At 28.4% G+C, this 18,351-nt stretch overlaps 1 protein-coding gene across 1 annotated transcript in view; it reads right to left on the bottom strand.

Moving 5' to 3' along the window:
* Positions 1 to 12,394, bottom strand: part of LOC107445366 (nose resistant to fluoxetine protein 6) — a 47,534-nt gene extending 35,140 nt beyond the window's left edge. The window contains exons 1-4 of the mRNA XM_016059746.3: positions 12,265 to 12,394; positions 7,644 to 8,064; positions 3,437 to 3,651; positions 591 to 705 (exon numbers count right to left, since the gene is read on the bottom strand). Of these exons, the coding sequence (XP_015915232.2) occupies positions 591 to 705; positions 3,437 to 3,651; positions 7,644 to 7,965 (652 nt within the window). The 5' untranslated portion in view covers positions 7,966 to 8,064; positions 12,265 to 12,394. The remainder of the gene's footprint in view (positions 1 to 590; positions 706 to 3,436; positions 3,652 to 7,643; positions 8,065 to 12,264) is intronic.
* Positions 12,395 to 18,351: the final 5,957 nt, after the last annotated feature.

Below are 18,351 nucleotides of genomic sequence, written 5' to 3'. Positions count from 1 at the left end.
CGTCCAAGGATTAAAGCAATTGTAAAACAATTATAAAATGCAGCAAATAGCAACAATTATTTCCTTTTCAAACTTGCCACTACTGAAACCACAGCAATCAACTTTTATGCTGTATGTTAGAATTTTTTCTCAGTGCAAATGTGAGATAGCAGCAAGATTTGTCACAGATATTTCTGCAATTTCTTTCCGTCCGTCCAACATGATTAACAGATATCCTGAATTATCCTATTTAAAACATTGGCATGTCGTGGTGGTACAAATCATTTCAAACTACATTTATCGAGGCCATCTAAAAAAAATTTAAATAAATAAAGCAATTTTTCGATTAGTGAGAATCAATTATAACCTTTGCTTTAATGTCTAAAGATGAGACTTAATTAACCGGGTAACAGAGGCTTAACTGAGACCTTACCGGGAAATGTTAAATTCGAATGCATGAATGTTTTTCTTTTCTAAAGGGAATAATATGTTACAAAGACGACAAACATTTATTTTTTGTTTAAATTCACCGACCCTTTTTTGTATTTGTTCCCGGCCGTTTGAACTTGTTAGCTTTTGTTTAGTTTTTAATAGTTTAAAGTATACTTTACCTTTTCTTGCAATAAGTCTAGCGTCTTCGTCTGTACATGTTGAAGGAATACAAATAGATGTCCGAGGATGGAGCATGTATAGCTTCTCTCCAAATTTTAAAAATTCATTCGCAATCTAGAATTGTTGTCAAAAAAATAAAGAAAATTACGTTTCAATAAATTTATTTTATATATATATATATATATATATATATAACAACATAAGACATAAGTTAAGAAACATAAGTGTATACCCTACACTTATGTTTCTTAAGGCTCAGTGCCACCTCCCGGTATAATACATTTGCCCGGTACTCCGAACATTGATATTTCTTCTAATCTATCCTCAGCATATATTAAAATATCGAATAAATATAATTATATCAACGAAGTAATTAGTATCAAATCGGATATGACAAATATTTCAGACATTCACTAAAGCGAATGTGTGATTGTTGACATTTACCGGTGAATGTCGACATTTTCTTGATTTCAGTCATTCACGAAAACGTATGCGCTATAAAACTTGTACGGTTTTCGATCTTAAATTAAAGCGATTTTTGGAAGTTTGCAAAATTAGAACTATTACGAGGCTAAATAAATTGGACTGATTTCTCTTAACTTTCGTGAAATTCCTGAATAGGATTGATTTTCATGGAGTTGGGGCTGATTGGTTGACAGTAGAATAGATCCAAATTACATGTAGTTATCCACAGCGATACCAAGTCTTCCGGATATCACCAAACATTTTAAACAATGGTAGAGAACTGCAAACTAAAATCTGCAGATTTTCTGCTAATTTTGGTATTTTTTTAAAAAATTTAACACGGCGGCATATTACATAAGTCTTTGAATTATTTAGAAGTAGTAGTGAGTAAAAACACTATAAATCGAATTTATTAAACCAAGAATAAAATATTGAATGACTGCCACTTGAAAATATTTATCCGCTGTCTGGAGCAGGTTGGTATAGCTGTATTTAGTTACGCCGAATGATTATCCTGCATGGCAGCGGGCTCTACAGATTTATTAGATAATTTGCAAATTAATTTTCATCTCCTTTAATTAAGCAATCCTAAAATATAACTGATGGGTGAAACAGAAAAATCCCTTTTAACTATGAAACACAATAACTACTATTTGTTACAGATTTTTAACAAAATTTGTGTTGCTATATTTTCTCATTAGCTAGTTCATTATCTGCAGATATGCAAAAGAAGAGTTATAATTTTCAAAAAGTTGTTCTTTACTTAAAAGAATTTTGAAAAATGAAGAATGTCATTATTTAAATTACTCCACTAATTTACAAGAGTTTCAACAAAATAATCTTTTAACAAGAATAACAATTTTTTTAACAAAATTTTTTATATGTAATATTAAATCATTATATGTTACATTATATCCAATATTTTAGTATAATAATCTCTGGCTGACTGTGTTATGCTCGCTCGCAGACATATTTCAATTCATGAAAATTGGACTGCGGGTTGATGCTGTAAATTTTGATACTGGTTAGTAGCAATAATACAATTAGCTTCTTTTAACAGGATTACTTTTTTTTAAAAAAATGTTTAGAGCATAAATGTTCACACACAAAATAATAACACATGAAAAATATCATAACCTAATTATAAGCACTAACACCATAACCTAACCATGAAAAAGCTCCATGCTAACATAGAGAAATAAATAGATAATTATGAAACTTTTGATAAACGAAGCAATGCCCTCAAAACTATCAATCGTATAGATTCTTCTTCTTTATAAGTATTACTGCCTAATATAGACCAGAGCCTTTCTAATTCAGTTGGTTTTATCACTTTAAGTATAAGCTAGTTAGTAAGGTGCTTAGATAGAGATAGGGATAGAATTAAATATGCTGATTAAGTCGAAGATACAATAATTTCAATTACTAAATCAGACACAAAAACTTAATTTTTTTCTGAAAAAGCATTCTGATTCGGTTAAAGCAACGTCGAAAAAATGCTTGTAACAGTTTGTTAGGAAGAATGATAATATGAATTCGATCTTTGGAATGACCGTATTCCTCCAACTAATTGTACGTTTGGGATTATTTTTGAACACAGTTATACTTAGATTTAAAACAGTTTCATAAAAAACTAATTTTTTTAATATTATTTTAATGCTCATTTTAAATACGATAATAAAATTTAGAATTGTAAGGTATTAATCTACATTATGTTTTTCAGCGCAATTCTATATGATTAAAGTTTAAAGCTAAAATTTCAACAATAATTTAATAGTTTCTGAAAAAAAGCATTTCAATAACTATAGTCTTTGCAGGTTTTTATTTTAATAAAAAAAACATGAACAGGAATATTTTTTGAAAAAAGTACTATTAAGTTTTCGTGTACGTAATAATCATGTTTGCAATGCTTCTCTTGAACCATCAAGACTTTATATTAGTAAATCTGGTCCGAGGATTTTAGTCGAGAATTATTTACTTTTATATCGTATTTCATTTTGCCTTCTTTCTATACAAACAACAGAGTGTTACATTTTAAAGTCGTTTTTTATGGTTTAAACTGTCGGTTTTCAAGATTTAATTGTGCGTTTACGCATTACCTCCTAGAAGAGACAAGGCCTCATCGCGGATTACCATAAACAAGATATTTTGATCCTTAATAGTCCAAACCTAATGACATCTTTTGCATGAACCCCCACTGCGTAGCTTAGTTGTCCGAGCGTAGTGACATCTCTCTTATTTCGCTTCCACTGCACAGTTTATGTTCGTTACGTTGGACAACTGAATTGATTTGTGCTGAGGTCTTCTCACTTCTATGAGGTGCTGGCTTACGAAGAAAAATATTTGTATAGATCAATAATAATTTATAATAAGGACTTACTGAGTCATTATGTGAGAGATTAAAAGCTTTAATAACATCCTTTTTCCAAAGATGAAAGTAACGCTGTTCTGGAAGAGGTATTTCGAAGTCTACAAGGCAGTATTTTCCAATGAATAAGTCAGGGGCAGTTGCATTCAAACAGGTCTGATAGTCACCCAATGAGCTCACGGTTCCCATGACCATTCCAGTAGGTATTTTCCCGAATGAATCCACCACTGTCAGAAAATATAGCAGTAAGAAACTGTTAGACAATCAATATCCACTCCTTCCGAAATTAGTTGCTACATTCAGATCGAAAAATTTTTTTCCCAAACCAATTGCTACATTTAAAGGGGAGACATAAATAACTTTCAATGCCGTTTAGTAGATCGACATTATTAAAATATTGCTGTTAATAAATTCACGATTCATCATCTAGAACAGGGGTGGGCAAACTTTTTTGACCGAGGGCGAAAAAACGAAGAAAAAAAGTTTGGTGGCCAAGTAAAAACTTCTAAAATAGAAAAACGATATGCAAGTTTTAATTTAAATATTTAATGAGGTAAATGAAATTGCGATTTCATTTTTAAAAGTTTTTTATATTGAGGTTCCAAGTGAGATGTACTTATTTTAATACTCAAGGTTAAATGTTTGCCTGTTAGTCTACTTCTGAAATGATTTTTTCAAAGGTTTATGGTTAAAAACACTTGTTCACATATATAAGATGAAGCAAACACAGCACTGATTTTCTGGGCATAAAATATTAAATTTGGGAAACTGGCTTTTAGTAATGATTTGTAACACTCTAACTTCGGCATATTTAGAAACAACTGCTTCAGATGGATGGCGCCAATCTACGGCTATTCTATAAAAAACGTTTGCTTTCAACATTTTACCAACTGAAGCTACCTATTTCCATCAATTTATGTTTTGTAGAACAAAAATAGAGAAAGTAAAAAGATCATCAATACTTTGTTAAAGAAGTAAGAACAAAAATAGCTTTAAACAAAGTAGACAAGAAAATGAATGTATATTGTTAATATTCGTCACGGGTTGACAAGTTAAAATTCTATCCGCGGGACGGATAAAGCGGGCCACAGTTGACCCGCTGGCTGCAGTTTGCCCATCCCTGATCTAGAAGATAGTTTTATGCGATTACTGGTGAAAAGGGCCTTATAAAATAGAGCGTGGCCAATAAGTGTGAGAACCCTGTATTTTTTAAATTAATTTGGTACTGATTTAATTTGGAAAGGAGGGAATGCTTGGTAAGTAAATGTTGTTGAATAATAACATAGCACCCTAAAATCTCCGAAAAATGTTCGAATAAAATCATCAATATCAATAAAAAAAGTATTAAAATGTAGCAACTAATTTGAGACTGAGGTAAAACAACATTTTTGATATTAATTTATCATACTTTCTATATCAATTTATCATTACACTAAAATATTATAATATTGATATAATTGTAATACATTTTTTATTCTGAAATATCATATTTTTTATAATTAATATAATACGTTTTGAATAATTTTATATCATATTTATGATACTGAATATTTAAAGATAACATAATTTGGATAAGAAAAAAAATATTACTTAAATTGATATCTCATATATTTGAAATCCATATGTTGCACTTACGGTGATGAAATATATAATTTACGTATAACATTACTTGAGTAAGAAAAAAGAAAATTACTTAAATTGATGTCTCATATATTTGAAATCGATATGTTATATTTATGGTGCATTTGTATCATGATTTAAAAGTTTAGCATAATTTGTAAAAAAAAATACTGAAATTTTTTAATATTTATGAATATTAATATATCAAACAAATTTTTGAAATTGACATATATATTTTATGTTCATTTGTCATATTTTTAACTAAGATTTTATACATACCTACATTTGATATTTCATACAATGACACTAAAATATCATAATTTAAATATAGTATAATTTAGATAAAAATGTAGAAAATTTTATATATTGATGTGTCATGTGTATTTGATATTAATGACTCAAATTTTTAATATTGAAACTAATGCTTCATGACACGAATTTTTATTTTTTATATTGATGTGTCATATGTATTTGATATTAATGACTCATATTTTTAATATTGAAACTAATGCTTCATGACACGAATTTTTATTATTGTTGTTACAACAATTCCAGGACCGACTATCAGGCTAAAATTCAACAAAAAATTTGGCTGAACTGTTTTGTTATAAAATTAAGCAAGGAGTAAGACAGCGATGATGTTTTTAAATCACCACGTATATTTTCTAAATGAGATGCATTATATATTGTGATCAAATTTAAGTGAAAACGAAAGTACTACTAAGTACTAAAGCTCAATTATTGGTTGCTCTACTATTGATAAAAGAATCAATTATTTCATTCTTGAAATTGATTTCTGGAAAATAAGACGTTTATGTTAACCATAATATATTAATAATTTAAATATCCTTAATTACAATTGCAATTTAGAATCTGAGATATTTTAGAGTAAAGTGCTAGACCAAAGTTTCTTAAAATTTTTGGTGTGGCGACCTCATAATATTTACGAACATTTCGTGTGACCTCATAAGAATTGCGTGAATCCGATACATGCGTTAGTAAAAATACCAATGTTTGTTCTTCGATTTGACAAAAGCTTATAAGCGGTGCTTACGTAATTGAGCTCACAAACCTGCTGTCGTATGTATACTAATAAATAAAATTACTATTTTCGCGTTCTAGAAGAGGTTAGCCGATACATTTAATTGGATATTAATGAAATTAGCTCAAAGCATAAAGTGGTCGCCAACACTAGAAAATATTAACTCGCTTTAAACGTATACCATTTAACTTATTTTAATTTTCAAAAATTGTGCATTTACGATGTTTTTTTTTGTTTTTTTTTATTTTTGGTTTAAAATTTCTAACACAACATAATCGTTCGAAAGTGATTTTTTTTAAGATATGAAATAATTTAAATAATTTTTAAATAAATTCAGTTAAATCTTTTAAATATTTTTTAAACAATTTAAATTGAATCTTTTAAATAAATTCAATTAAATCTTTTAAATAATTTTTAAACAAATACAGTTTCTTGGAGGGTTTTAATTTTTTGCAAACAAAAAATTATATCTACATGGTTCCAACACGCTTTAATAAACTGAAATGTTTAGTTACAAATATGAAACAATCATTGCTTTCTTGACTCATTTGTACCTAAGATACTATTAAAAGGAGTGTTAAATTTTTGTAAAAAAAAGAAAAAAGTAGTAGCATTAACTTTACTTTATTAGATTTTTTTTCAAAAACAAGTTAGTCTGGTCGACTGTAATATATTATAATTATATATAATTGGATCTGAAGTTAAAGTACACTGTTTTTGAAGCTAAAATGGTAAAGGAACAAAAATAAATATCCATTTGATATAATCTTGGAATAACAAAATGTTGGACTTAATATAATGTTGGAATAACAAAATGTTGGACTTAATACGTACAATGTTGGAATAACATAATGTTGGAAGGACGTAACGTTGGAATAACAAAATGTTGGAATAACATAATGTTAGAATAACATAATGCTGGACATAATATAAAGTTGGGATAACATAGCGTTGGAATTACATGATGCTGGACATAACATAATGTTAAAACATAATGTTGAGGCATAATGTAATGTTAAGACATAATGTAATGTTAAGAAATGTAATGTTAAGACATAATGTAGTGTTAAGACATAATGTAATGTTAAAACATAATGTTGAACTAATGTTTGAACATAATCTAATGTTGAAATATAATGTTGAAGTAATCTTGAAACATAATGTAAAAATTATGTTGACACAATGTTGAAATATTGTTGAAACATAATGTTGAAACATGTTGAGGTATAATGTTTAAATAGTGTTGAAACATAATGTACAAACATAGTGTTGGTATAGGGTAACTATCTCAGTACACTGCTGCGAAGTGGCATTAACTTATTTGTCCTCAATAATTAACGCTTTGAAATATTTTTAAAATCATCCCATATTCTGCAAACTATATATTTTAGTTCTCTGCCACTTTTATAAAAATTTTATTTTTGAAGTACCTACATTATATCAATATGATTTATACGTTGATTACAAATTTTTTTTAAAAGCCTGCAATAGACCTGATTCTGAAACTAGAACCAATGTCTGTTATTTATAGCGATGGGTAAACAAGAAGGTACTTACTTTGATAGGCCCAAATCTTGGTTTCAGCAATACCCCTCAGGAAGTTGACAATATCCTTTGAACAGTCCGTAGTTAGCTTCGATGTTGTGAGCAACTTAAAGGCGGAAGGTAGTAAGGTTTGTACTAACTTTTCGGAGATTTTTCGCAGGCTTAAATCTGTTGCCAACCAGCTTTTCACAACAATGTCCACGCTTTCTGGAATACTTTGTGTTTGATACTCATGGTTGTTCTGGATATTACCTTCGAAAGACGGATAAACATTTCGTCTGTAATCAGCACTTAGCACGTAAGGGAAAAAAGCGAATAGGAAGACCAGCTTCATGTTTACTAAAGTGTAAATATCGATAGGGACAAAAAAAAGGTTGATAGCAATGCGATTCAGGTTTATTGCGGAGTTCCTCAGTCTGTTGATTCACAGATCCTGTTGGGGGGAAAAATATATTATCAAAGTATTAAGACAATTACAAGGTATTCCAAAAATGCCATTTTAAATACAGTGAAACCTGCCAAGTTGAGCACCCTTGTAAGTTGGGCACCTACATAAGTTGACCTCAATTATCAAGAACGGAATTTTTCCTATATAATATAAAGAAGCAAAACCTTTGTAACTTGACCACCTGTCTATCTTGTATGTTGACCACTGAAATAAGTCAATTTTGTCTAGGAGTATTATGAAATTCTATTCTAAAACCCTCATAAGTTGACCAGAAAAAGAAAAAAAAAATCAGAAAATTTTCAGTCCTTTTGGCAATGTATGTTAAAATTTCACTTGTTTGGTGAAATAGTGTAAAAAGCTAATCTAAACCCTTTTGTGAGTTGACTATTGGGGGAAACTGTAGGGGGTCAGCTTTTGACCATTTCTTTCATCCGTTCATTAGTTCATCATTCCGAGTGTTAGTTGAAAAGTTGCTCTTCCAGTTGCGATAGTGAGCATTTGAATAAATGAATGCTCTGAAATATGCTTTGATCCTTTATTTATGGTCTTCGATCTTTAAATGTAGTAAATAAATTTTAAAGTGTTCAAATAATTTTATTTTGTTAAAGTTTTCAAATTACATGTTTTCTTGTTCTGATATTTTAAAAAATTATTTTTATTAAGCACTTCACATGCATATCTTACGAAATAATTTTTTTTTTTTTAAATTAGTTAAATATNTTAAGTGTAGTAAATAAATTTTAAAGTGTTCAAATAATTTTATTTTGTTAAAGTTTTCAAATTACATGTTTTCTTGTTCTGATATTTTAAAAAATTATTTTTATTAAACACTTCACATGCATATCTTACGAAAAAAAAATTTTTTTTTAAAAATTAGTTAAATATTAGAATTTTATGTATCAAATTGAAGTTCATTCAGGTTTAAACACATTTCTTAAGATATTCATTTGGATATTCTCTGAATGAAATTTTTAAGTAAAGTAAAGAAGAAAAAAAAACTTATATATAGCAACAGGGTGTAGGAAACGAAAAAGTAAACAATGACCCACCCCCTCTATAAGTTGACCACTAAAACAATGCACCACAAGTGGTCAACTTACACAAGTTTTACTGTATATATATTTAATATTGTTTTCAAAAAATGAAATTATACATATCATGGCTTCCGAACTAAAAAAACAGTAAAAAAAACGTTTAAAATGTAATAAACGAATAAATATCAAGGTCAATTCACAGAAAAGGGGACATTAAAAGCAATGAAACCATTTGAACTGTGTCAGGTAACCAAATTGGTTTTGATGCTCTTGATCATATTTTGAAAAGGATTCTTCATGTTATGGCAAGTTGTAATATTTTGCTGCGTTTAATGTATACTTTTATTTTCTACTTTCCAAAAAGTATAATAAAAAGCAGGAGCTACCTATCAAAAACTAAACAGTTGTATCCAATTTATGTAAAAAGGAAAATACTGAAGTTTTAAATTTCCGTTTGTTTTAAAAACAGAACAGCTGCCAGTTTTAGAACTAAATACATTCATTTCAATTATCAATGTGTCCTAGTTAGTCAAAACATCGAGTTTCATTTTCTTCCTTCTTTTTTTTTTAAATAGATCATCACTACCACTGACAATTGCGATGACGAAACGTCATGTGTTATGAAGCAGGTTCATGTATTGCAAATTTTATAATAAAAATTTTCCTCCTTCAAAATAACTAATTAATTTTTTTAGAAAATTAAATCCTGAAAAATGTGTAGACATTTTTGGTGCTTAATATGTAATTTATCCCATATCAAATACAAATTTAAGTAGGTATACATTAGCTAATACGAATGTTTTAGCAGATTATTGAAGATAATATGTCTAAATTTTTATGATAAAAATACTTTTAATATTCAAGTATTGGTGAATTGATTTATAATCCGTTCGTCAAAACAATATTCATAATCACAGCAAAAAAATTACTTATCTATACCTAATTTTTGGAAACCTTCTCCAAATCCAATGAATTTACTGATGTGCTTTGTAGCATATAATAAAAATGTAGAATAGTTATTTTGCATTACAAAATATAGAAACTTAATATTCATAATTTTTATTGCCATTGATGTTTAATGTGAATACTACATGTTAAGATATATTCTTTATTTTATAGGGATTTTCATTATTACAGTTGCAAATTTAGTGGAGAGTACATGTTCCAACAAACCATGACCAGAAATGGCTTATTTTGCCGGTTGAAGCGCTACCCTATTGGGGGAGTGGCTGCTCGTGAGCAATTTTTATTTGTCTAAATTATCTCAATTATATTTTTGTAATAATTATTGTCAAAAATTACATTAAAATAGATACGATATACCGGAAATTGCTGTTTTATCGTACTTTGCTGCTTCAGCTGATTCAGCAATCAGAGTAAGTTACTAAATCAATAAACTTCGATAAACCAGGTAAATCTGATTTTATGTATAATTCAATTTTCGGCTGAAACTATTAGAAAGTATAATATTTAATTAATTTGTAAAATTTTGATTTAAAAAAAAAGTTCCGGTTTAAATGCACACGAACAGCCAGTCCATAATAGAGTAGCGCCCCTAGCGGAGCCATACGATATTTCCAGGCATGGTTTGCTACGGAATCCTTATCATATTCCCTCTCTACCTCTACCTCCAAGTTCGTAAGCACTGTGCGTAACTCTGTTCAAAAATTTTGAATTTTGTTAAGAAACACGCTATGAGAGGGTGTTTTGAAAAGTTTTTAAATTGTTCGACTTTTTAAAAAAATCCCTTTTCTGCTCTTAGACCATTGTTCTTAAATTTTATCATGTTAAGTCGAATCATCTTATTACAAATACTGTTACTTTTCAATTCGACAAATTATTACGAAATCGGATAAAATGACTCTACAAAATGAAAGTTATTCCTCATTTTTGCAGGAACTATATAGCTGATTTCGTTCAAGTTTTGGATTTAGTTATGAAACACGTTATTTATGAGAAGTTGTTTCGAAAAGTTTTTATTTGTTTCGGTTTAAAAATAAATTCGCTTTGCTGCTTAGACCACTATTCTTAAGTTTTAAATAAAAAAATATCCTAACACGTCTTTTTTTTTTTTTTGTCGTTTATCTCAACATTGTGATATCACATCAAAACTTATATTTCTAAATTTTAAATATTCTAAAGTTTGCTTCGCCCAAATACATTTTATAAAAGAAAATATTTTTCTGTGATTTTTTTACTGGGTGGTACTTTAATGTAAATGGTGCCTTAACGGTAACAGTACTTACGTAAAATACACAAAAATTAGCACCTACACATAAAAGCTTTAAAAAAATTGGAGAATTTGAAATATTTATAGTTTTTTTTACTCATCCATAACTATCCTCTGTTCCATTTTCGACAGTAACTATTTGAATGAGAAAAAAATTTAATTTTTAAATGAAATTTGAAAAATACATAAATTTCTTGCTGTGTTTTTCAGTTATAACGCAGTTTGACACAGAATATTTATTAAACATATTTTCCATGCTTTTTTCAATATTTTGTATAAATTTAGCTCAAAATAAGTGACAAATATTATATTCAACATTTTAATAATTTAAGGTTAGAAAATAAATCATGAACATATAGGGTTAGGAAATAAATAATGAGCATTAAACATATTTTCCATACTTTTTTCAGTATTTTGTACAAATTTAGTTCAAAATAAGTGAAAAATATTATATTCAACATTTTAATAATTTATGGTTAGGAAGAAAGTCATGAACATATTCATGAACATATATGGTTAGGAAATAAATCATAAACATTGAGCATGTTTTCCATACTTTTTTCAATATTTTGTATAAATTTAGTTCAAAATAAGTGAAAAATATTATGTTCACCATTTTACTAATTTATGGTTAGGAAATAAATCATAAAAAACCGGTTTCTTTTTCTGCGTTACAGGTATGATCGTCTTAACACAGCTCACTTCCAAAAAATAATTTTTCAATTTTACGCTTATTTGCAGTTGTATAAATCTAAGAGAAACAGTAATTCATCATTGAAATTTCTTTAGTTTACAAAATCAATTATTGGTAAATTTTTGAAAGAATGAAAAAAAAAATTTCAAGCTACTTTTTTAGTTTATATTTTAGTACAAATATAACTCCTAAAGAAATGAAATTATGAAAACAATTATGTTTCTTACCTTCGTGGATATTATTGCATAAGTACTTTCTAGGCCATCTCCAAAACGAAAGATTCAATCTATATTATTTTCGATGAAAGGAAAGATAAAAACTGCGTGAACTTTCTAATTCTTCTATCACAATTCCTATTCTAGAAAATGTCACTACACCTGTTACAATACTAAATTAAATACGTATATCATACGGATTTAAGATAATTCACACGACTTTTTACATGTATCTATGTAATATTTTTCTGAAATATATCAAGATAGTATTTTTATATTTTTTTACACTTCTCTGTTATCAGACATGTGATAATAATGAATAGAATGTTTAGAATATATTTTTAAAAAAATTTAATTTACGAATTGAATCTAGAATGAATTAAGATAATGCATTTGGCGTTCTACAGGTACCTTCATTTATTTTTGTTAAATAGAGTAAAATAGTATTTTTTATATTACTTATTTAACACGAATCTGAAAACAAACTTTCGATATCAATGTGTAGAATTTTTGCTATACGTTCAAGAAAATTAAATTGAAATGGATGCTTAATGAATTAAGGTAATAGACATAGCATTTTGACGAACCTGCATTATATATTTGTTAAATAGAGAAAAATAGTATTTTTTGCTATACGTTCAGGAAAATTAAATTGAAATGGATGCTTAATGAATTAAGGTAATAGACATAGCATTTTGACGAACCTGCATTACATTTTTGTTAAATAGAGAAAAATAGTATTTTTTGCTATACGTTCAGGAAAATTAAATTGAAATGGATGCTTAATGAATTAAGGTAATAGACATACCATTTTGACGAACCTGCATTATATTTTTGTTAAATAGAGAAAAATAGTATTTTTTGCTATACGTTCAGGAAAATTAAATTGAAATGGATGCTTAATGAATTAAGGTAATAGACATAGCATTTTGACGAACCTGCATTATATTTTTGTTAAAAAGAGTAAGATAGTGCTTTTTTATATTTCTTACATAACACTAATTAAAAAACAAACTTATAATGTCAATGTTATGAATTTTTAGTAATAGATTATAGATAATGAAATTGAATTTTATCCTTAATGAAATAAAATACTGCAGACGATATTTCAAAGCTCCTTTACGTTTGTAAAATACAGCAAGATAGTATTTTTGTATTTCTTACTTTACGCTTATTTTAGAACCAACATTTAATATTCAATAAGTATAGTTTTTTTATTTATGTATTAAATGTCGATTATATTCAATTTATTTAAAATCAGTAAAATACCAATTTTGAATCAGTAAAATTGATTCCATAATAAATTATGATAATGCACGCGATATTTTACGCTGCTTTATATTTTTATTAAAGGGAAAAAAACTGAATTTTTATAATTCTTATTTATCTTCTTACCTGCTTACAGAAACAGGAAATAAAGTATAGAAATCTTTCTATAGAGTTGAGATTATTAAAACGATGGATGGAAAACTTAAATATAATGTTATATTTTTGTTATTAATTTCAAAAAGGAAAAATGCTATTTGACAGAATAATATGAAAATATTTTTAATATTCTTTTATAACCGATTCTGTACGAATCATTAAATATTTTTATTTTTGCAGTATCCCATTTTTTGCTAACGTTTCGAAAGCTATTTTGATTTCATTTATACTCTTTGCACAACTGACCATCCCACTCCACCCTCCTTACACATGTTTTCTTCTCTCCCTACTTTATATTTCCTTGTTTAAGTTTGTTCTTCTTCCCTATTCGCAAAACCACTTTAACCTGATTGCAACGTGTTTGTTTTGTATTTCCTTCTGCCACTTTGTGTTTTGAAATTGAGGATGGCTCTTGTTAATAAGACCAAAAATAAACCAGGCTCTTTTCTGTGCTTTACTCTTACTGTTTTGCTTTATTATATCACATAATACTTTGTATACCCTATCTTTCATACTTAAATCATTAATAAATTATGGCGGATAAATATTTTTTGATACTCATAGACAAATGATAGTTTGCAGGCAATTGTCCTACCCGTGTCAGGGCATGAATTTTCAATTCTGAAGGACGGACTAAACACGCCATAATTAAACGCGAAAAATATTAAATAAAATTTAAACAGATTTTCTGCAAAAAAATTATGTAGTAACCGAAACCTTAAAAGCGCGTAAAAGCTGAAAAATGGAAACATGTTTATTGCAAAATAATAGTAATAATAACTTAAAATAAGATTGAAATAAGGTCTCGACGTTTTCAACTGCTTTCACATATCATTTAAAATAATTAAATTAAAAAATTTCAGAAAATTAAAATATCTGAAATATTCCCATATCTTTAACACCACACGTTAATACGAATACAATCTGTCAATTGCAGCTCTAGTGTCAAAATCAATAATTCTCTGACTTCGTTATTTCTCTTTCCTGACTCCGTTTTAACCATTACATACAAATAACTCAAAGGTTCATGTACAAACAATTAATTTTGTAGTAATTTTTTTAAAAGTTTAAGCAGAGATAAACTGTTTAATTTAAATTATATTTTGACTACCAGTTTAAATATTCTAGGAAGCTAGCCTATACAGTTCTTGATTACAAGTGTGACTCGTATTTAACAATGGGGAAAATTCCCCCTATCCCTTGTAATAATATAAGTTTTAATATTCCTTATGACCTGAGAGCATATGACAAACCAGTATCGATGAATCGGTTTGTGGCGCTTCACGCCAAATACCGAGCTACCACTCATACCAAGCATCAAGCAAGTGTGACTCGCGTAAGGCCTCAGACGCCCAGTTCCACAACAACGAAGTGCGACTCGTACCGCTCCGTTTTGTCTCAGTTACCCATCAAGGGGGCGTCTTAAATGAAGGGATGAAGTGTGTGCTTGTGAACAAGTACTCTGTGAAATTTCATATCAAGTCAATTAATAATTTTTTTTTAATAACGGCAGGCACTGAACTTTCNTAACGGAAGGCACTAAACTTTCGTTCTTCGCATTAGAAGATGCCGGAAGTGTTGCTCATTTACCGTTACGCAGTGGGCACCTGTGAAGCAAAGTCACGGAGGCGAGCAACATTGCCCACGCCACACTGCCACAAATACCCGTTCATAGGGCGAGCCACATTCATACATTCACACAACACAGAGAGAAAGAAACATCCATGCCCAGAGCGGGATTCTAACCTGCAGCCATTGGCTTCGCAGTCAGGCACGCTAACCACTCGGCCACCTGGCCGGCGTCAATCAAGTATGATACACTTGCCTTTAAATGCAAACAATGGTGAACAATAAAAAGCAGAAATACTATATTTAAGGAAAAAAAAATCGGCATTAATCGACACATGTAATGGGGGAATGTATGAAATGGTAATAGAATTCGGGGGAGAGAGCACCAAATAGTAAAGTCATGAGTGGGAAATCAGTCTGTTGAACATATGATGAAATCGATGGGAAATTAAACATAATTAAGATTAAAGTAGCTTTGTATATAATAATACTCCCAGAGGGAAGAATAATATCAATATTTACGCTGGTATAATAAAATAGAAAATAATGGAGAAACTATACAACTATTTACATGGCAATAAAATTTAGAACACTTTCTAACAGAATACTTTTTAATTTTTTCATTCTTTAGGCGTTCACTGCGATGATTTTTTATGTCTATAAAAATGATTAACTATTACTAAAAACTAAATATTACAAATATCCATTTCTATCATTATTGTTAAGTACGGGATTATGCAAGCCCTTTTTATCTTGATCTTGTTTCATAATTTATGTGGCAATAATACCGAACTTACTAGTTTCCAGAAGAGCAAAAAATTATGAGAGTATGGAGATTATAAATAAATTGATTATGATTTAAATAATATTTATAATTTTTTTGCACCCTAAAATTAAAGTTTAAAGAAAAAATCATACCACGCTCCTTTGTACACTAGAAAATCATCAGAATAAATTGTTTCCATTCGAGTTAGCACTTCTAGTAGAAAGAAGGCGTTACTTTCCATTCACTTTTACTGAGAGAAACGCCTACAGATATAAAAAATTAGAGACTATATTAGTTGCATTAACGAGGAATTCTGAAAAGGAATTGGTTGCAAAAATATCCTTAACTTAGTCAAACATCCTTCAAACGGGAAAATTTACAGAATTTGATATGTTTCAAAACATGACGCCATTCAGACGATAGGAAATTTTTGGGATTTTCTTAGTGAGTATTTTTGAAGAACCCATTAACTTCAGAAAATAATCTTTTAATTGGCATCTTGACTTTTTAAGGCTCTTGGTGAAAGAACGACTTCTACGAAATCTATTTTAAGTTTATGATTTAATATATGGAGATTCGTATGAGACATATTATATATATATAAATAGCTTATTGTTTTCGCAAGCATATCGCTATTGATAGTGAGATTAATATAGCCTATAAATAGTTTTCCCTTTTATAATCATGACGATAAACATTAAATTAAAAACTAGATTAAGAGACCTATATCTTTTCTACTGTTCATCTGACTACCCTCATCAGGGAATATATTCTTAGGATTGTGGTCGATTTCTTGAAGATTTTTTAGTAATCACATCTCACCAAATAAAAAAGGGAGTCCAGTTTCTATGTATTCTAACTACTCCTAACAGTGATCTAGAATTTTAAGAACTGGAACTCTAATTATTAAATTTGAAGCATAATCGAATGACCCTGAAAAATTTTACATGACAAAACTGAAAACTCATTTTAAAATTCATGCTATTTATATTTTGTATCAATTAATATTTTTATTATTTGTTAATATTGGTGTTACAAACATCCATATAAAAATTGTTTTGACTGTGCTAAACGGAAGAAAATAATTCGGAGCGGAAAACTTCCTTTTGAAATAAGTGATTTTACTGGTATTTTTACTTACTTTTCGAATTTCTTAAAATTTTTCTTACATATTTATGAATAACAACGATAATTATATATTTATTTTTGCGAAAAATTAAGCATTTTCTTTACAAATTTTGCATGAATTAAAATAGCAAAGGTTAAGGCAACATTTTTATGATTTGATTGGAAATTCTTTTTACATAGAAATTTTTTTTTTATGTTTAATATATGAAATTAAACAGAGTGTTCTGTAATCTGTACCATAACATATCGGAATTTTAAAACCTAGCCTGATGTAAAATTTGTCACTGTCAGATAAGAAATATTTTTTAAAAATTCAAATTGCCTACTCTTTTTATTCTACAGACCGAAAAAAAAACCCTGAATAACTTTCGTTCTAATAATCGAATTTTCACGAACTAAATGTCAATCTTAATGGTTCCTGGTGTGGTGACTTCAAATATTTTAATTAATTTGTGCAAACTATTAATTAAGTTACGAAATCATACACAAAAACGAACTTTCTCTGTATAATTTTTTTTTTTTTTTTTTTTTTTTTTTTTTTTTNAATAAAAATTTTTTTTTTTTTTACATATTTGGAATCCTTACCCTTGAAATAGGGGTAGACAAAAGTTTTAAAAAATTGGGTCGCAAAAAAGGTTTATATATTTGGCGATAGTCCAGAAAACAGCCAACATAAGTCGCCGCCACAAATTAATATTTTAAGATGACCCATAGACTAATTCAAAAGAGGAATACCTAATTTTACTCGGTTGCTAGGCAACCAAGCTCTGACTATAAAAAGAAATTTTAATAATGCTCTGTGATTGCTTGGAGAGGTTTAATTAAATTAATAGAGAATATCTCGAAGTTTCTAAGCAATTGACAATTTTTAAGCTGATTTCTGTCCAAAAAGCTAATTTTTTTTTCTTTTAATCTCCTTTGAAAAGAAAATTTGAATCGATTTATAAATTATTTATGATTTTCTAAGCTTTCAGAATTTAACTACATGAACTTTTTAGCTGACATTATTTAGATTTTTCATGTTGTTTTTACTATATTTATACCAGGAATTCAATCTAAATCAAATTTACATAATATATTATAACTATATACAAAATTTTAGGGATAATCATTTTTACAGCTTTAATCAAGTCTTCTAGGCCAGAAAGTTTGAAGAAACAAAAAAAAGTGCTTAAAAAATAAAATGTAAATTGTATAGTAATTCTATATGC

Source organism: Parasteatoda tepidariorum, chromosome 1 (assembly GCF_043381705.1).
Source record: "Parasteatoda tepidariorum isolate YZ-2023 chromosome 1, CAS_Ptep_4.0, whole genome shotgun sequence".
Lineage (NCBI taxonomy): Eukaryota > Metazoa > Arthropoda > Arachnida > Araneae > Theridiidae > Parasteatoda > Parasteatoda tepidariorum.
Note: the sequence above shows the minus strand (reverse complement) of the source record. Positions and strands in the feature narration are given on the sequence as shown.